This window comes from Camelina sativa, chromosome 9, assembly GCF_000633955.1.
Source record: "Camelina sativa cultivar DH55 chromosome 9, Cs, whole genome shotgun sequence".
NCBI classification, from domain to species: Eukaryota; Viridiplantae; Streptophyta; class Magnoliopsida; order Brassicales; family Brassicaceae; genus Camelina; species Camelina sativa.
Window position 1 is genome coordinate 1,245,113 of NC_025693.1, and position 20,756 is coordinate 1,265,868.

The following is a 20,756-nucleotide window of genomic DNA, read 5'->3' on the forward strand; positions in this document are numbered from 1 at the left end:
TGATCCCTCGGCATTCTACAAGGTAAACTGTGTTACACATACTAGTTTTAGGTTCCCTTCTCTAGGGTTATATACATTGACTAATCTGATTTTCGAATGAAGGATTCAAAAGATTATTATGGGTTCGCTCCTGGTAAATCTGTCTTGCTAAGGTATAGAAAGGGACATTATTCATCATTATTACTTTTTCTTTTAATATGATTCATTTGTGACTATATGTGCTTCTTGCTTTTTGCAGATATGCTTTCCCATTTACGTGCACCAACGTTTCCTTTGCTGATGACAATGAAACAGTTCGTAAGCCGAAGGTTATTTTCTTTGACAATCTTTATATTTTCTATAATATTGTGGCTCTTTCTTACTGTTTCTTTTTATCGGGGTTCTTCTACATTAGGTAGCTGAATCTTCCCTAGAAAAAGAGCCCATAAGGGTTGAACTCCGATAATTTGAGAAACTCTTTAACTTCGAGGTATGTATATTGTTCTCTAGCTTTTGTTGTAGTTACAAAGATTGTTCCCTAAAGCTAAATTGTATCTAATACGGTAATACTCTATTGAACTCAATGATGATTGGTTCGCTACAATTAACCCAAACTCCAAAGTGGTAGTTTATGGTCCTTATGCTGTATCAACCCTTAAACTACAATTAACTAGGTATTTTCTGTTTCAAGATCATAAAAATTGATTGCGCTTCTAGATGAACACATTGTGCTTTTTAAATTTTTGTATTCTCTCTGTTTCAATACTTGTGTATCATACGTAAGGTCTCTTATTCTCTATATAATCTATGCATCCCAGATTTTTTAACCGGAGGTTGAGATTGCAAAGACATTTTGCGATGATTGTGTAAATCTCTGGGAAGAAGAGAGAGGACGTAGATATGATCGGTTTGATCTTCCAGTAGCCGTTGTTACTGTGCAGGTAAGAAGACATCGATGAGAAAGATAAGAGAAGCATTTAAATTTTTCTTTTGATTTTTATTTAAATTGGGTTTAATTAAAGTTTTGGTGGTTCAGTTGAAGATTTAGCGATTCCGTTTGATTCTCATATCTTAATATGAGGTTTAAGATACTAAGTTTGTTAGACACAGACAGGGCAAGAAGCTTTTGGTTGTCGATACCATGAAGTCAGGGTATGAGATGGGTCTTTCTATTCATCTTTAAACAATTTATCTTTTGATACGTTTTAACAAATGGTTTTACTCTGCTGGAATTGAGCGTTTCCACCCCAGATGAAGATACTGCCTATTCAGCCAAGGAGATGGCGCTTCTAGTCGATCCATTCTCTCTTTGTCTAATGGATAGGGTTTTTTCGATGGAGTATTATATTTTATTTTTATTTTTTCAATTTCTTTTAGCCTGAAAGAGATTTAAAACCCAGAGATGGATCAATTGATGGACATGCTTGGAGCACTTGATCCCGGGAATCCCCAGAGGTTTGCATTAATAGATGAAACTGCTGGTTTTCTATCAAGTAATGGAAACTGCTTGTTATGGAGATGTGTTGTCGCAGATTTTTTAAAAAGAAGAACTTATACTTAACTCAGTTGAGCAATGTTGTACTTATAAAAAACATATAATGACTCTTTTGAACACTACAACGTAGGTTTCTGTTCCTTTATCTGATGCTGTTTCCGCACATTTGATGTGGGTTTTGCTAAAGGTGAAAGTACTTTACTTTTTTTTTTTTAATTCTCGAGAGACTTCTGTGTCAATGATTGACATTAAATGATATTTTGCAGCGTGTTCTTCAGCTTCACGATGATATCGCAAAGGTCGGCTCTGTTCCTTGCTATGATTATGACTACTGCAATGTTGATTCTTTTGAGAATATGACGCATTCATTTCTAGGTCTTTTGGCTACTTGCAGCATGAATTAGTATAACTTCTGCAACTGCATTTGTGACCCACTATTTTACTATAAGTTTTAGAAAATCCCTTATGAATCTGAAGCATCTTTGTGGTTTTGACATTTTCTTTTATTTGCATAATAGCAGCTCTGTACTTAAAGTCAAAGCCAAAGGTTATTTTCTATAACCATCTTTATATTCTGTACTTTTTCTATACGAGGTTGTACAATGGGTAGCTGAATCTTCCCTATGAAAAGAGTCCATAAAGGTTGAACTCCGATCATTTGAGGAACTCTTTAACTTCCAGGTATGTATATTGTTCTCTAGTTTTTGTGGTAGTTACATAAATTGTTCCGTAAAGCTAAATCCCTACTGAAGGCAATGATGATTGACTCAGTGCCATTAACCTGAACTCCAAAGTGGTAGTTATGATGTATCAACCCTTAAAGATGTTGGGAGACAGACTCCAATTCAAGAGACTAGGTATTTTCAGTTTCAAGATCATTAAAATTGTTTGTGTTTTTAGATGACACATTGTGTTTTTAATATTTTTATCCTCTCTGTTTCAATGCTTGTATCATAAGGTCTCATATTCTATATAATCTATGTATCTTAGATATTTATTTTATTCTATATAATATATGTGGAGTCTCTTATTCTATATAATGTATGCATCTTAAGAGTCTCTTGTAGATATCTATTTTGACATAGGTGCGACTTCTACATATATGATTGTAGTTTCCTCGAATCTTGAAAGTAGTATTTTTTTGTTATGCTCTAAACCTTTCGTGGTTGTTTTAAACATGTGAATGACATCCTAGAATTTTCAGTTTTGTATCAGACATTGAGAAAAGGTAGATTTTGTCTAGGCTATTGGAACATTACATAGTGTGCTTAAAATACATATTATCTATGTTGTTTGTTTGAAATGGACAATCTTTTCTCTATTTTTTTGGCTTTGTGTTAAGAGTATAAAATCTGTCCTGTCATGAACACAGTTCTTTGGTTGGTAGTGCCATATTTTTTTTTGTCATTTTTCTTTCGATGTTACCATCCTGACTTTTGCATCTTGCGTCTTAGAATGTTAGTGTGATAAACTGACTAAGGGTATATTTATTCTTATCTCTGAATGTGAGGGAAAAGATCCTAAGTTTGTTAGACTTAAATAGGGCAAGAAGCTTTTGGTAGTGGATACCATAAGTCAGGGTATGTTATCATGATGAGATGGGTCTTTGATATTTCTACTCATCATTATACAATTTATCTTTTAATTTGTTTTGGCAAATGGTTTTATATTTTCATGTCTTTTACTCTGCTGGTATTGAGCGTTTCCACCTCAGATAAAGATGCTGCCTATTCAGCCAAGGAGATGGTGCTTCTAGCCTCAGGTACTCTCTTCTAGACTCTAGTCCACCCATGCTCTTTGTCTAATGGATGGGTTTTGTTTTGGTGGAGTCTTATAGTGTCTTGATATTTTCAGTTTCTTTTAGCCTGGAAGAGATTCAAAGCGCTTAGAGGGATCAGTTGATGTTTTGATGGGCATGCTTGGAGCACCTTGATCTAAGGAATCATCGAGGTATATGCATTAATAGATGAAGCTGCTGGTTTTCTTTCAAGTAATGGAAGCTGCTTCTTATGAATATGTGTTGTTGCAGAGTTTTGATTTGCATCTCTGAATGTGAGGGAAAAGATTCTAAGTTTGTTAGACACATGGCAAGAAGGTTTTTGTGGTTGATACCATGAAGTCAGGTATGTTAACATGATGAGATGGGTCTTTCTATTCGTCTCATGTACTTTGTTTTGGTTGCTTGACTTGAATATGTTGTTTCTTCAGGATATAACTGATAATGGCGATGTTAGATACTTTTGCTCCGATGTTTGCTTGAAGTGTTGGCCTTTGATGACAGTTGCTATCAAAGTCATTGATACTTCTCTGAGAGGTATCAAAAATGTGTTCTTAACTTTCAAATAGTTGATACAATGAGAATTTGTAGTGCTCCTGAGATTTTCCATCCCTATGAGTTTTTGTAATAACTATAGCCCCTGTAAAATGAAGATTATTGTGGAGTTCACTGCTTGATCTAGATTTTTCCAATGTGCAAGAATGTTTGGTCTTATCATAGAACGAACTTGTAGTCACTCATTTTGGTCTTGTTTTTTGCAGAGGACTTTGGTTTCAAATATATTCTCTGGGTCATCAGTGGACGCTGTTGGGTTTGTGATGTTAAAGCTCGAAGGTGAAACAAGACCACTAACACCATATCCCCCTTTGCTTGGTCTATGAATCACTTTCCGCATTTCATCTTATGATTTGTGAATGAAAATCTGTATGATTAAATCCTGCAGGTTGACTAATCCACAGACGAGTGGATGGTGTTTCTATCCTCAGGTACTCTCTTCTAGTCCATCCATGCTTTTGTCTAATGGATGGATTTTGTTTTGGTGGGAGTCTTATTGTTTCTTGATATTTTCAGTTTCTTTTAGCCTGGAAGAGATTCAAAGAGCTTAGAGGGATCAGTTGATGTTTTCTTAACTTTTAGACAGTTGATACAACTAGAGTTTGTAGTGTTCCTGAGCTTTTCCATCCCTATGAGTTTTTGTAATATTTATAACCCTTGTAAAATGAAGATCATTTTGGAGTTCACTGTTTGATCTTGATTTTGCCAATGTGCAAGAATGTTCGGTCTTATCATAGAACGAACTTGTAGTCACTCATTTTGGTCTTGTTAATTGCAGAGGACTTTGGTTTCAAATATATTCTCTGGGTCATCAGTGGACGCGGTGGAGTTCACTGTTGGGATTGTGATGTTAAAGCTCGAAGGTGAAACAAGACCACTAACATTATTTTTCCATGTGCTTGGTCTATAAATCACTTTTCGCATTTCATCTTCTGCTTTGTGAATGAAACTCTCCATGATTAAATCTTGCAGGTTGACTAATCCACATACGAGTGAATGGTGTTTCTAGCCTCAGGTACTCTCTTCTAGCCTATCCATGCTCTTTGTCTAATGGGTGAGTTTTGTTTTGGTCGCGTCTTATTTTTTCTTGATATTTTCAGTTTCTTTTAGCCTGGATCAGTTGATATTTTGATGGACATGCTTGAAGAATTTGATCCCGGGAATCCCCAGAGGTATGCATAAATAGATGAAACTGCTGGTTTGCTTTCAAGTAATGGAAGCTGCTTCTTCTAAACGTGTTGTTGCAGGGTTTTAAAAGAAGAACTTATAGTTGACTTACCAAAAATATAGAATGACTATTGTGAATACTACAACGTAAGTTTCTGTTCCTTCGTTTGCTGTTGTTTCCTCCCATTTGATGGGTTTTGCTAAAGCTGAAAGTATTGTACCTTCCTTTTTTATTCTCCAGAGACTAGGAACTTTTCTGTCAGTGATTGGCACTAAACGATATATTGCAGCGTGTTCTTCACAATGAAATCGCAAAGGTCTGCTATGTTCTTTTAAATGGAATGTATATTGTAGCTCCTCCTCAGGTTCAGATTGTCAATATCAATCACGATGATGACCATGATTTTGATATAGTAACATACTTCAATCAAATCAAATAGATATTGATGTATTACGAGTTCTTTTAAAAACACATATAAAAAAAGGTATATATATCATAATTTTTTTTAGAGATGGTTATCAACAAATATAAAATATTATGTAAGATATTGAGTCCTTGTTGCCTATATATAGTGCCACCAACATCACTTAATTATTTCCAACGATCTCTCTCTCTCTCTCTCTCTCTCTCTCTCTCTCTCTCTCTCTCTCTCTCTCAAAATGAAGCTCTCTAACCGTGTTTTTTCAGCCCTTCTCCTGGTCTCTTTTATCGTTTTTGCTGCCACTACAGGTTTAATACTCATGTCATGTTATAGTATCTAAATTATCATACATACAAATATGTGAATTTAGTTGTTATAACATAGTGAGCGACAGTTTGTGCAAAAACAAATTTTTATTATAGACATTAATTACTAAGTACTAACACACATATGCAAATGTGTTTTTATATTTGTAGAGATGGGTTTGGCGGGTAGAATATGCAAGACACAGAGCGAAAGTTTCTCAGGTGTGTGCATAAGTACTTACAATTGTGCCATCATCTGCCAAGTAGTCGAAAAATTTGAAGACGGTCAATGCGATGGATTCCCTCCTAGTTGTTTTTGCACCAAAGCCTGTTAAAGACCATCATAATATTATCAAGAACCAATTGTATTTCAGACTTCTCTCTTTAATAATTGCTATCTTGAATTATATACACTCTATGTTAAATTTGTGTCATTTATCTTCTACTTTCGGATGTATTTGTTCTTGAAAATAACTAAAAACTAATATAAAATTATTATAAATTAATTAAAAACTCATTTAAACATTAAAATAAACTTTTCCTTTAATTTTAATCAATGTTATATTCAAAATTAAAGCTTATATAGATGCTTTCTTAGACAAACTTGTCGTGTTTAAATTATTACAAAGTACAAACTAAGGATCGAGCTACCTTCCACGATAAACATATAGAATGTTTGGTGATATCACATTTTACAACATCTTTTGCAATTCTTCAAAAACTAATTCAATGACACATCATATTCCAATAGTCCTGTACTCGTTCTGCATAATATATATTTCATTTTTGGTCATTCACATATTACATAGCTAATGCATAGATAAGTGTAACACATCTGCATTAATCAAAATTAGAAACACAATTAGGCTAACCACTTCCATGCCAAGTAAACTGGCTCAGACTTCACCAAGCCGACATAAGTTTGTGCTTCAAAATAGATTCCAAGCCGAGAAATCAATCAAAAATTTATCTATCTCCACTTATATCCGAGTCTCTTGGAACCATACTCTGAACAGATGTTGGATGTCTCTCTTAAATTCTCCACATTGGTCGAAAATTTTTTCCGGACTAGTTGGCTGCAAAAGGACAGATAAGTAAATGATTATCTTAATGGAGATCAAAGTGATACAGTTAGGATATATATTATGAAAGATTTGTACCATTACATGGCCTCGAGTCAGAGATTGCAAGCAAGCCCTAGCTCAGAATTTATTATCTAAATTTTTATATGTACACCATATTAATTTGATGTTAATTTTGTATTTAAATGAAAAGAAATTAAAAAAAAAAGACAAAAAAATTAATATGGTTAAATAATTATGTAAAGGGAACACTATTTCAAAGCACAAGGTAACAAAAGAATATAATTTAATTAGAATAATAACATAAAATAATATGTAATAATAATTTTATGTGAATTATGTTTATTAAAATACATAAATACATTTTAGGAATATATGGCATATGTGATAAAAAAGACAAAATAAATTTTTGAATGCTTTCTATAATACAACTATTTTTAGATTAAGATAATTTGCTTTAGAAAAATATATATGTTTCTTAGACACACACACACACATATATATATATATATATATATATATATATATATATATATATATAGTGCCACCCACTTCTTCCCTTCTTTTTCTTACACAACACTTAATTATTTTCAACAATCGCTTTATAATATTTATATACTCTCTTCCTCTCCAAAAATGAAGCTCTCTCAATATTGAATGAAATTTTTTTTAATAAATTATTTAAATTTGCCACAAAACAATTGGCATATATCCAAGACAAAAATAACCACAAAAGAACCAGAACATAAAATAGCTACAAAATTATAGGTACAAATTTTCCAAACTATGTTGTGATAAATCCGTGGCTAGTTTTCCACGAATAGCCACGAGAAGAAATAGCTACAATGCTATAGCCCAAAATTTGTTGTGGAATTCCAGTGCTATAAAAATAACCACCAAATATGGTTCATAGGTACAAAATATTTTGTGTCTTTGGATATATTTTTTTGTAGTATGTATAGTGCCACCAACTTCTTCTTCCTACACAACACTTAATTATTTCCAACGATTTCTCTAAAATATTCATACTTTCTTTCTCTCCAATAATGCAGCTCTCTCGACGTGTTCTCTCAGCCCTTCTCCTGATCTCTTTCATCCTTCTTGTTGCCGTTGCAGATTCAATACTCTAGTATCTAAGTTTTCATACATACAGAGATGTGAATTTGGTTGTTTATATCTTAGTATACATATTTGTTATATATATATATATATATATACACTACTAACATACATTATCAAATATATTTTTTATATAGAGATGAGTATGGCGGATAAAATATGCAAGATACAGAGCAACCGTTTCTCAGAATCGTGCTTGAGTGATAACAAGTGTGCCTTCATCTGCAACTACATTGAGCGCTTTGAAGGCGATCACTGCAAAGTTGATGGACCCTTCAGTCGTTGTTTATGTACCAGACGGTGTTAAGACCATCATGATGATCATAATCTATATAATAATAACAATCCGAATAAATGCGACCAACAGTTATGTTTTTTTAATCGTACATTTTGGATATTTTCTGAAAAGTCGTGATGGATCATTAAAACGGTTATTTATGAAAAGTTACAATTGTTCACTGTAAAGTTGTGTTGATTGGAACATTCGTATCTTTTGAAATATATATATATATATATATATATATATGTTTGTTTGAACTATTTTCATTTTTTTGCCATGACACAAAATCAACTAAAATTTCACTCTCAACAGTTTATACATTTTTCTAAATTTTTTTCTAGCATTCATTCTCTTAAAAGTCAAGAAATTCTTCTAATTCTTGATTTAACAAAAAATTTGTGGAATGATGAATCTTTTTTTTTTTTGTCAACAAAAGAATCAGCTCAAGTGAGCCAATTTGGCGGAAAGTTGTTTACAAACGAAACATGAAACAAAGATAGGCGCGTTTGACGTGCCAAAGAGTCCGCTTTAACATTAGCATTACGAGAAATATAAGATAAAGAGAAAGAAGAAAACTCCTCTCGATCCAACTTAATATCCTCCAAGTAGGTTGCAAAGGCCGGCCAGTCAAGTGGGAAAGACACCATCTTCACCAAGTCCGAACTGTCTGTAAAGAAAGCCACGTCACGGAAGTCATGGCCATTCATACACCGCATCGTCCAGATGAAAGCTTCAATCTTGGCATGTAACGGAGATAGACTACGCCGGTAGTTAGTAGCACCTAGAATAGGTGACAATCCCTACAAAGAAGTACAAACCCATCCTGCTCCTGCATAAACATCTGTCTCTTTCCAAGAACCATCAACAAAACACCGATAACCCGGGTAAACCCCCGGGAGGGAAGCGGGACGTCCGCGCACCTGAATAGACGGGACTATCGGGTGGGAGGGAACCTCCTCAACCTCATCGTCCACTTGTGCCTGTAGCCAGGAGGTCGCTTCTCCTTGCGCGAGTCGCACAATATCATCAGGTTGGTCCATTTGATTCTCCAAAACCCGAGCATTCCGAGCTTTCCAGATATACCACATGAGCCAAGGAAAAATCTGGACCTGTGAACCCGGATTCGTAGAACCCAAAAAATGGTCTACATTAGCATAGACTGAATCTGTCAGAAAATGGAGAGGCCCGACAGGAACATGAGCCAAAGCCCAGACCTGACGAGCTGGTGGACACCTAAAAATAGCATGATTAATGGTTTCCACTTCCGCCCCACACCGCGTACAGCCAACCTCACAACTTATGCCCCGCCTACTCAAATTAGCAGAAACGGAGACACATCCCGACAAAACTTGCCACATGAAATGCTTTATTTTTGGGGGACAGTGAACCTGCCAAACCTTAGCAAGAAGTGGGGTAATCTCAGGACCACAACCCAATGCTTGAAAAGTATTTGGCACTCCCAAACGTGCCGTTTCGTACCCTGATTTAACTGAATATTTACCAGATTTGGTGAAATGCCACCCTAAGGAATCTTTCAAAGGGAGGCTAGAAAAAGGAATAGCCTCAATCAGAGCAACATCCCCCGGATCAAAGTGCTCAACGAGCCGATCCCTACGCCAAGAATTCGACTGAGAATCCATAAACTGTGTCAAACGGATAGTTGGGTCCTTAAAAGGACCGTTACTTAAAGCTGGTCTTGGGAATTGAGCTGGAACCCAGGGATCAGTCTATACAGAGATGGTGTCACCCGAGCCAACCCGTTTAATAAGCCCTTTATTTACCAAAGATCGAACAGATACAATACTTCTCCACCCATATGAAGGGGAGTAGGACCGTATTGGATCCAAAGGATCAGAGTTCCTATAGTATATACTTTTGAAAACCCTGGCAAACAGCGAGTCCGGAAACTCAATCAGTCGCCATAATTGTTTGGCAAAGAGGGCCGTGTTAAAATCATCAACATTCCTGAATTCCAAACCGCCCATCTGCTTGCTACAACAGAGCTTTTCCCAAGCGATCCAGTGCATACCCCCGGACTGACCATTAGAGCTCCACCAAAACTTTGCCACGGCACTGGTAAGCTTTGAAGTAATTGTTTTAGGCAAACGATAACAAGACATCACAAAAGTGGGGACGGCCGTCGCAACGGACTTGATCATCACCTCCTTGCCCCCTTTGGACAACAATTTTGCCGTCCAACCCGTTGTCCTATTCTGAAGACGGTCTCTGACATAAGAAAAATTCTTTGTTTTGGACCCTCCCAAGCTTTCATGAATCCCTAAATACGAGCCCATACCACCCAAGTTCGAGATCCCAAGGACCCCATGAAGCTCCGACCGGACACGGTCATCTACAGTATGACCGAACTGGACCAAAGATTTTGCAAAATTGATTTGTTGCCCCGATACAGCCTCGTATTGTTTGAGTATATCCAGAACCACACCACATTGCTCCTTATCCGCTTTGAAAAAAAACAGACTATCATCCGCAAACAGCAAATGTGTTATTTGCGGGCGTTTATTTGCCACCTTAATACTAGTGATCCGCTTATCAGCCTCCGCCTTTCGAATATTTGCAATCAGGACCTCCATGCATAAGATAAACAAGTAAGGGGAGAGCGGGTCACCCTGCCGTAAACCCCGTGCCGGAACAATCTGACCATTTGGTTGCCTGTTAATAAGAACCTTGTACTCCACCGATGAGACACAAAACATAATCCATGAAATCCAAATCTCCGCGAACCCCATCTTCCGTAGTAGTGCCGCCACAAAATCCCACTCAACCCTATCATACGCCTTACTCATATCTGTCTTGATTGCCATAAACTTCCCCTTGCATGAATTATTGGTTCGCAGACCGTGGAACATCTCTTGAGCTATCAGGATGTTGTCTGAGATCAAACGTCCAGGGACGAACGCTGATTGTGTTTCCGAGATTAAACCGGGTAAGATCGACTTGAGCCGATTACATAAGACCTTTGACAAGATCTTGTATCCCACATTGCACAAGCTGATAGGGCGCAGCTCCGTCATCCGGGTCGTTTTTGCCACATTCGGGATGAGACAGATATGCGTTTGGTTCAAGCTTTTATCAAACTCACCTTCCTCAAAAAACTGATTAACCAAAGCCACCATATCATCCTTGACAACTGTCCATGCCTTTTCAAAAAATAAGGTTGTCATTCCATCCGGCCTCGGAGCTTTGTCCGGATGCATCATAAATAAAGCATGTTTTACCTCCGCTTCCGTAGCAGAGGCCGTCAACCGGGTATTGTCTGCCTCCGTAATAACCGTGTAAATTTCCCGTAGAGATTCCTCAAAATTGGTCGGACATATCGAGGAAAATAACTCCTCGAAATATGAAACCGCCGTGTCACAAATTGCACCGTCCTCCGTTGACCAGACATTATGTTCATCAAAAAAGTCCTACAATCCTGTTGCAGACCCGTCTCTGCTTGGTCTGAGCTTGAAAATACTTAGTATTTTTATCCCCCACCCGCATCCACCGGTTCCGACTTTTTAAATACCAGTGGATCTCTTCATCCCGGTAAGCCTCCCGTAGGCGGCCATTAAGGTCCGAGAACATCTCTGGGGTTGATGAATCATTGGCCTGAGCCATCTCCAACTGCCGCTTAATGTCCTCAATTAATTCCCGTCCAAACGGAGCCTGTGACTTACACCATCGAGAGATTTCTTGTCTACAGTTAATAATTTTCCGGGCAAAATCCTGATCCGGTTCGTCTGACCAACCGGAGGAGATTGCATCCATTAAACCTGGTTTACCCACCCAACGGCGATCAAACATGAAGCTCCTACGCCCCCGCGGCCTCTTCGCCCCAATGCTAACCACAAGAGGCTTATGATCAGAAGCAATCATAGGTAAATACTCTGTAACCGTGTCTGGAAATAAATCATGCCAATCCTCATTTCCTAAAGCCCTGTCTAACCGACACAGAATTGGTTTCTTANCTTCCGTAGCAGGGCCGTCAATCGGGCATTTTCTGCCTCGGTAATAACCGTGTCAATTTCCCGTAGAGATTCCTCAAAATTGGTCGGACATATCGAGGAAAATAACTCCTCGAAATATGAAACCGCCGTGTCACAAATTGCACCGTCCTCCGTCGACCAGACATTATGTTCATCAAAAATTCCTACAATCCTGTTGCGGGCCCGTCTCTGCTTGGTCTGAGCTTGAAAATACTTAGTATTTTTATCCCCCACCCGCATCCACCGGTTCCGACTTTTTAAATACCAGTGGATCTCTTCATCCCGGTAAGCCTCCCGTAGGCGGCCATTAAGGTCCGAGATCATCTCCGGGGTTGATGAATCATTGGCCTAAGCCATCTCCAACTGCCGCTTAAGGTCCTCAATTAATTCCCGTCCAAACGGAGCCTGTGACTTACCCCATCGAGAGATTTCTCGTCTACAGTTAATAATTTTCCCGGAAAAATCCTGATCCGGTTTGTCTGACCAACCGGAGGAGATCACATCCATTAAACCTGGTTTACCCACCCAACGGCGATCAAACATGAAGCTCCTACGCCCCCGCGGCCTCTTCGCCCCAATGCTAACCACAAGAGGCTTATGATCAGAAGCAATCATAGGTAAATACTCTGTAACCGTGTCTGGAAATAAATCATGCCAATCCTCATTTCCTAAAGCTCTGTCTAACCGACACCGAATTGGTTTCTTATCACGCCATCCCCGCCAGGACGGACAATCCCCCAAATAGGGAAAATCCAAGAAACCACAGTCCCTAATCATCCCATTGAAAGCGAGAAACGAGGAGGCAGGCCTAAGCTTCCCTCCTCGTTTCTCATGATTTCCAGTTAATTCATTTAGATCCCCAACCATAAACCAAGGATTTGACCGAGTTAAACTAATCCGTAATAATCTTTCCCAGACCGAATCCCGGTTCTTAGGAACAGGATCACCATAAACAAATGTTAAATAAATGACACGTCTCTTGAAAACCGCTTCAACATCAATCATTCGATTAGACTTCATTAAAATTGAAACATTGAAAAAGTCTTTATTATAAAATAAAGCCAAACCACCGCTACATCCCATGGGTTCCACAGTTATTAAATCACTATAGCCAAAATGGCCTACAAATTTTTCCAAATGAGAAAATGATTGTTTTGTTTCCATAAGAAATAAAAAATATGGCCTATGTTTATTCCAGAGATCCCTAAGGTTCCCTATGGTGGCCTTATTTCCAAGCCCCTGGCAATTCCAACTTAGTACATTCATTTAACAGGCTTTGGTTTTGGTGGCTTTCCCCCACCTGGGCCTTCTTTCACCCCTTCCTGGGCCTTGGAGTCTTGACCGGTTTCACCTAAAGATGGCCCATGAGGAGGACGCCTCCGTGGAGAGAGAAGCATTTGTGCATTCCACTTTTTGGTAGAGATCCCTCGCAACACCGAACCCCTTCCTCGTCGACCCCTTACACCCGAACCTCGCGTGGTAGAGCCCTGAAGGCGACCCTCAACCTCATCTCCATCCTCGCAACCTAAGTCCTCCTCCGAGAGAGCACCCTCTTCCTGATCACCAACCAGTTCCCCACTTGCAACCTCATTACAGACCTCTCGATCAACCTCCTCTCCAACCTCCATCTGATCAATAACCCCAGTCAAGCCATCCTCCACAACCAGACCCGTAGGCAAGCTCCCAAGAAGAACCAAAAGTGGAACACCCTGTGGGGAACAAACCCCCTGCTGCACAACATTCGGGCGTTGCTCCTGTGAACTCGATACCAACGCATGACCTGTCACCAAGGTATGATCCACCGTAGCAGTGACTGAGGTGGATGAAGCAATCCGTGAGATCTCTTGATCTCCTGACAGAATTTGACCCTCTTCAACAGCCTCCTCACCCCCCGAATTAACTACCACAGGAACCTCTGCACCCTTCTCATCCTGGAACAATGCCTTTTTGACAACCTTTTGGGACCCAGAAGACTCCTCAGACTGTCGTACCTCTACAGGGACAGAAGACCTAGACACCATCGAGGGACCAGGAGCCAAAGTAGAAGGGTTCTGGTGCCTTTGCGGAACCGTTGGAGCCCCTTGTCTGCCACGAGGTGGTTGAGAAGTCCCGGAACCAGAGCTCCCCTTGTTGCAGGAGGTCTGTTCCGGTCTGGACTTGGGACCTCCAGAAGATTGTCCCCTGCGCCCACCTTTACTAGAACCAGCTCCCCGCCTTGCATCAGCAAGCACTGTACCTTTGTAACTCAGCATCTCCCCATGATCCTTATCAGCCTCAGGGCTAATTCGACCTTCAGTAGCCGAAACTGTCTTCGCCAGTGGGCATACCGTTTCGTCGTGACACAAGCGAGAGCAAAGCTTGCACCAGCCAACAACCTTCTCATACTTAAGTTTGACAACCGTGACCTGTCCATTGTACAACTTGACATCCGTTTCGAAACAGAGCGGCTGAAGACCATTAATAGAGACCCAAATTCTCCCTCGATCAATATCCACATCCTCCACTGTGCCTAGAGCGGATCAAATATCGCGAAAAGTGGGTTCTTCTCAAAATTGAATGGGCACATCGGTCACCCGGATCTAGACCTTCAGGGACGATGGATAGTTAGGATCCACCACAGGTGTCCATCGGACCATCGACACCATCCAGGAATCAAAATGGAAAGGCTCCATCTTCATAACTCTAATGATGTCAGCCTCTTCATCAAAATCAAACTGGAATTTTCCCGAACCCAAATCAGCTGCCGCAACACGCCCCTCAACCTGCCAGAACCGTGGCATCATGACCAGCAACGATTTCATATCCTGCCTGGAAGGATTGAAACAGCGCCCCAAAACTGTCTTGGAGTACCCAGCAATGAGATCAGAATTATCAAAATATGAGATTTTGATTTTCCTCCGTGGCTTGGAGACAATCTCCGACTGACCACCCAAACCGTTCCCCACGAGAGAGCCTTGAGACAGCGAAAAAACCCAAAGACAGAAGTGAAACAAGTGAAAAACAGGACCGGAGCGAGCAAAATAAGAAATGATAGCTGCTCGAGAGATCCCGCAACACTATAAGACCAGTCGCAACCTAAGGTAGCACCAAATCGGGAAGTCAATACCAATCAGAGAGGTTCCGATCCACCCCAATAGAAAATCTGCCCATAATCTCACCAAAAATGGTAATCGAATCCCCCCGTAACCCAGATCCTTCGCACCCATCTGATACTGAACTTTCCAAAAAACCCAAATACCATCATAGCACCCAATTAAACCAGATCCCAGAGATCCCACACCTTCCGTCACCGAGAATCCAAAATTGGAAATTAGATATTCGATGCCAACCTAATAAACCATGAAAACCTTAACATCTCCATCATTAAATGAAATCCGATCCGCCTGCAAAAGAAACAGACCCACACGGAGATCTCGAGAATCCCTCGACTTGAAGGCCACAGATTCCCCAACCAAAAAACCAACAAAACCTTGAAAGCCCTTCGTTTCCCGCAACACTAGGGAGGAAAGGACCAGAGGAACCCATAAAATTCTCCTGAGATCCACCCGACAACCCCTATGGAGCATGCGGCGATCGTTGTCCTAAAACCCTAAAAGCGCCGTCGCAATCGCCATTCTTTTTTGAGAGAACTTTTTTTTTTTTTTTTTTTGGAATGATGAATCTAATTTACATCTTTTAGTTAATTTTAAATATAAAAGTTTAATGAAAATACCTAGAGTTTTTTTCCAATATTTAGATGGATGACATATTGAGTTTTTGGATTTGACTTTTAATATATTTAAATCCAATCAGAATACATGCCACCAAAAGTTGTGTTTTTTCAATCGTACCTTTTGGATAATTTTTTAAAAAAAAACCTGTAAAAAAAATAAATTGTATGTTTTACAAAAAGTTGTGATTGTTCATTGTAACAGTTTTTTTGTAAAGTTGCAAATGTTCATTGTAGAGTTGGGTTTATTCGAATATTCGTATCCTTTGAAATCTATCTGTTTGAACTTTTTTCATTTTTTTGCCATGACACAAAATAATATAAAATTTTAATATCAACAGTTTTTATAGCTTTCTAAATTATTCTCTAGCATTCATTCTTTTAAAAGTAAGGAAACTCTTTCAATTCTTGATTTAACAAAAGTTTTTTGGAATGATGAATCTAATTTACAACTTTTAGTTAATTTTAAATATAAAAATTTAATGTCTATATATAATAGCAATAAGAATAAATGCCACCAAAAGATGTGTTTTTTCAACCGTACCTTTTGGATATTTAAAAAAAAAAATTATAGAAAAATTAAATGTGTGTTTTACAAAAACTTGCGATTGTTCATTGTAAGTTTTTTTTGTAAAGTTGCAACTGTTCATTGTAGAGTTGTTTTTATTTGAATATTCGTATCTTTTGGAATCTAGATATATTTGTCTTATTGAACTGTTTCCATTTTTTTGCCATGACACAAAATAATATAATATTTCAATGCCAACAGTTTTTACATCTATCTAAATTATTCTCTGACATTCATTCTTTTAAAAGTAAAAATATTCCTCCAATTCTTGATTTAACAAAAGATTTTTGGAGTGACAAATCTAATTTACAACTTTTAGTTAATTTTAAATATAAAAATTTCATGAAAATACCTAGAGTTTTTTTTTCAAGAGTTAGATGGATTATATAGTGAAATTTTTAATTTGACTTCTCAATATAGTAATAAAGATGTCTTCTATTTAAAAGCAGTTTATATGGGTTATTAGGTGAAATCAAGTGCGGACACAACATTTGCGATTTTTCGTAGCACATTTTCATAATTTTTTAAAAATTCAAACGGTTGTATATGTTCATTGTAAAGTTGTGTCTCTTCACTATATTTTATTTATATATTTTCATCACAACTTTTTGGTCTAATAGGTGTGTCTATTTAAATAGTCATGTCTTTTGAACTCTCTTTATATTTGTCTCTTCATCGGTAAATAATTGTTGGGATACAAACCAATTCCCACATCTGAAGTTTAAAGGAAGTATCATTAATATATAAAGGGTTAAGATCAATCTACTAATTGCCAATTGGTTTTTAGTTAGAAGCCCAAGATAAGCCCAAATTTAATATGGTATCAGAGCCCAAGGTTAAAAATTCTGGTGGACCTAGAAAAGTGGATACGGACATGCCTCTTGTTAACCCGAGTAATGGGAGCCCAAGAAGGGGTTTATTGTTGGTCCAAGTGGGATCGGTTTGAGATGGAGTTATCATCTCGAGGAGGCGTGTTAATATCCCACATGTGGTCCTTGGTTTGAAGGGGAGATTGTTGGGATACAAACCAATTCCTACATCTGAAGTTTAAAGGGACTATCATTAATATATAAAGGGTTAGGGTCAATCTACTAATTGCCAATTGGTTTTTAGTTAAAAACCCAAGATAAGCCCAAATTTAATAATAATAAGTTCGTTAAAACAAATTTTCCATTTTATGTTCAATCTAAATAATTAAATATTAACATCTAATATTCAATGTTATTCTATAATCTAACTAAAATTTAGAAATGATTATAGCAATAGAGAAATTTAATATAAATTAATATAGAATTTACAGTTGCGTCTATTTTTATCATCACTTTTTGTTAAAAAAAATAGTTTAATATTTAAAAATAAGAATAACAATCTGAATAAATACGAACAACAGTTGTGACTGCTTAGTATTTTTTTGTAAGAAAATTGTTTTTATTCTTTAAAAAAAAAAAATCAAACAGTTGTATCTATTCATTTTAGAGTTGTGTCTTTTCACTATATTTTATTCATATTTTTTCATCACAACTTTTCGTTCTAATAGGTGTGTCTATTTAAATAGTCATGTCTTTTGAACTTTCTATATATTTGTCTTTTCATCAGTAACTAACAAATCATTGTTCGTTGAAATAAATTTTCCGTTTTATGTTTAATCTAAATAATTTGAATATTAATATACAATATTCAACGTTATTCTATAGTCTAACTAAAATTTTAGAAATAATTATAGTAATATATAATTTATAGTTGTGTTGCATCTATTTATCGTAACTTTTCGTTAAAAACTATTTTAATATTTAAATTTATATTATTCTGTTTTTAATTATCTATATTATTATTTTCACAGCAACTTTATCAAAGAAGGCTTGGAGTTTAAAATTATTTACCAGGAATGCCATTGTATTAAATATTTTATTTTAAAAAAAAATTGAAAAAAAAAATTTGCACAAACGAGATTTGCTATATTCCTTTCCCAAAATCTCTGACTTTATGCTTTTTACTTTTTTAGAAACAACTTGCCCAAAAAAAATTGTTTTATTTTCCAAATTAACAACAAAAAATAAATACTCCAAAAAAAAGAGTTAATTGCGGGTTTGCCAAAAAAAGAGAGTTAAATGCGTAATAATATTATACTTCCTAAAGAAAACAGATTGGAAAGATTTTCTCCAAATTTAGTTGCTAAGTCAAATATTTTGGGTGAGGAGAAGAACGGATTGTTTAGCCTATAAATATTGTACACCTAAACTGAATTTAGTCATTTACTATTAGCAAACGCCAAAAACACACTGCTTACTTAAAACCCCATAAAACACACATTTGTTCTCTTGGTTATATAATTTTTAATTGCCTATAACTGGTTGTAGTACACCAACGAAAATGTGAGAATTTTTGTTATTAAAATTATAATTTTCTCTTTTTTATATTTAAATCTTACAATTCTCTTCTTTTTTTGGTGCAAATAATCTTACTATTCTCTATTTTATCATTTTAGGGAATAGAAATCTATTGTGAATGGAGATTCATAGAGACTCTCTCTAACACATGCTTGCAGACAATTTCATCTCACCCGATCTAAGTCCCATATATGTTGATTGGTAAGTAATATCCCAATTTTTTCAATATTCTAGGTTAAATAGTTGTAATTTCATTATTTAATTAAGTAGATGTTTGTGTACAGATCTTATAATTGGGATCCTAGCTCCGGTATTTCATAGACCTTCGAGTGAGAACCTAGCCAAACGAGCTACAATCTCTGACTAAACTGAGATGTTAATTTAATTCTTTCCCAACTATAAAAGCGATACAGACTTGGAGAATGGAAAAAAAAGTTTACCGGATTAAACACTCCAATTTGAAGAGAGACTAGAAAAACAGAGGCTGGAGGAGGAGATATATTGAGTTAGTATGCTGGTCTATATTATTATTGTAACTGCTGCTTGAGAGATTTTTAATTATTGTCATGTTTCTAAAAAAACTATATTAATTTACTGTCCAATACCAGCATACTACATAACTTAATCTTTACGTATAAATCAAATGTTGATTATTTTGTTTAAACGGTTACAATAATAATAAATACATATAAATATATCTATATTAACATTTTTTAGTATATTTGTTCCTCTTCTCTTTAAATTATACTTATTTACAAAATTAATCTCTAAATAATTGAACAAAAAAAAATTAGACTCTTAAAAATCTCTAACAATTTAATTTATAATTTCCTAAAACAATGTTTTACTTATATAGAAAATATCTTTTTTTTTTCCTTTAAAAACCCTAAGATTTAATAATAACTATACTGTTTGATATGAAACAATTAAATGTTTTTAATGATTACTAATATGCTGATAAACTAATGTGAGAATAATTTTTTCAAGGGTTAAATATAATAACTAGAATATATATAATAAGACAATACTTGGTGAACAACAACATTTATTTTTAATTTTTTTTTGAGTTTGAAATGTGATAAAAATAAAATGTTTTAATTTGATATCGATCTGCCGGTTCAACTACTGGTTCGCGGATTTTCAGCGAGTTTTTCCGGATTTTTATCTTTCTGGATTTTTGAGATAATCCGGACCGGAATGTCTACCGGATTGGGGTCCGAGCGACCGGTACGGTCCGAGTTTAAAAACATTGAATTTAAACCGCGGTATAGGGCACGATAAATTTTACATATATAATTCTTTCACAGGTTAAATGTAAAAACACTGAAAACTTATGGATGAAATTTAAAAACACAAAAATTCTAAAAACTAATAATGTAAGAAAAAAAAATTTCACGGGTTAAATCTAAAAACATGTAACAATAAGAAATTCAATATGGTAAAATGTAATATTATCATAAAGAAAACTAAATAATTTTCTTGTCGTGTCCACATACATCTGGTCAAATTTTAGAATTAACAATCAAAATATAATTATACAATCTTAAATATTAAAAAAAAAAAATTTAACAAACAAATACAATTTAAAATTTAGTTTTTTTTGTTATAAAAATATTGTCCCGCGGTGTACCGCGGGTTAAAATCTAGTTAAATATGTTAATTTGGCATTATCTTGTATGAATATATGGTCAATGGCACACTAACTAATACTAACTAGATTATAACCTGCGGTATACCGCAGAAAATTTTTTTATTTATTTTTTTGTTAATACACTATTTTAATATTAATCTTGCTTTTGATTTTTTTTTTCAACTTACTAATGTAATCTTTTGTTAATTGTATTGATTTAATATATTATCTGTGGTATACCGTACAATAANATATAGAAAATATCTTTTTTGTTTTCCTTTAAAAACCCTAAGAT

General features: G+C 36.2%; 2 protein-coding genes and 1 long non-coding RNA gene across 3 annotated transcripts; 1 reads left to right on the top strand and 2 right to left on the bottom strand.

The window, feature by feature from the left end:
• On the bottom strand, positions 8,625–12,057 carry LOC104714891. Its single transcript, XM_019229832.1, has 4 exons — positions 11,626–12,057; positions 9,963–11,570; positions 9,102–9,908; positions 8,625–8,981 (listed from the first exon to the last, which is right to left on the bottom strand). The coding sequence occupies exons 1-4, from the start codon at positions 12,055–12,057 to the stop codon at positions 8,625–8,627; spliced, it is 3,204 nt and encodes a 1,067-aa protein (XP_019085377.1).
• Positions 12,516–13,172, bottom strand: LOC109126331. Its single transcript, XM_019229833.1, has one exon. The coding sequence runs from the start codon at positions 13,170–13,172 to the stop codon at positions 12,516–12,518; it is 657 nt and encodes a 218-aa protein (XP_019085378.1).
• On the top strand, positions 18,739–19,221 carry LOC109126639. Its single transcript, XR_002033501.1, has 3 exons — positions 18,739–18,816; positions 18,930–19,032; positions 19,116–19,221. It is a non-coding gene; the product is annotated as an uncharacterized LOC109126639 (long non-coding RNA).

Bases quoted from the DNA above. Each gene is read 5' to 3' on its own strand.
- LOC104714891 (XM_019229832.1), bottom strand. From the start codon at position 12,057: ATGATTGCTTCTGATCATAAGCCTCTTGTGGTTAGCATTGGGGCGAAG. The intron at 9,909-9,962 runs GTAAATAAAGGG...ATCTCTGTATAG, and splicing joins TTGTATCTGTTCGATCTTTG to ACTGATCCCTGGGTTCCAGC. The intron at 8,982-9,101 runs GTGCGCGGACGT...ACTTCTTTGTAG, and splicing joins CGATAGTCCCGTCTATTCAG to GGATTGTCACCTATTCTAGG.
- LOC109126331 (XM_019229833.1), bottom strand. From the start codon at position 13,172: ATGATTGATGTTGAAGCGGTTTTCAAGAGACGTGTCATTTATTTAACA.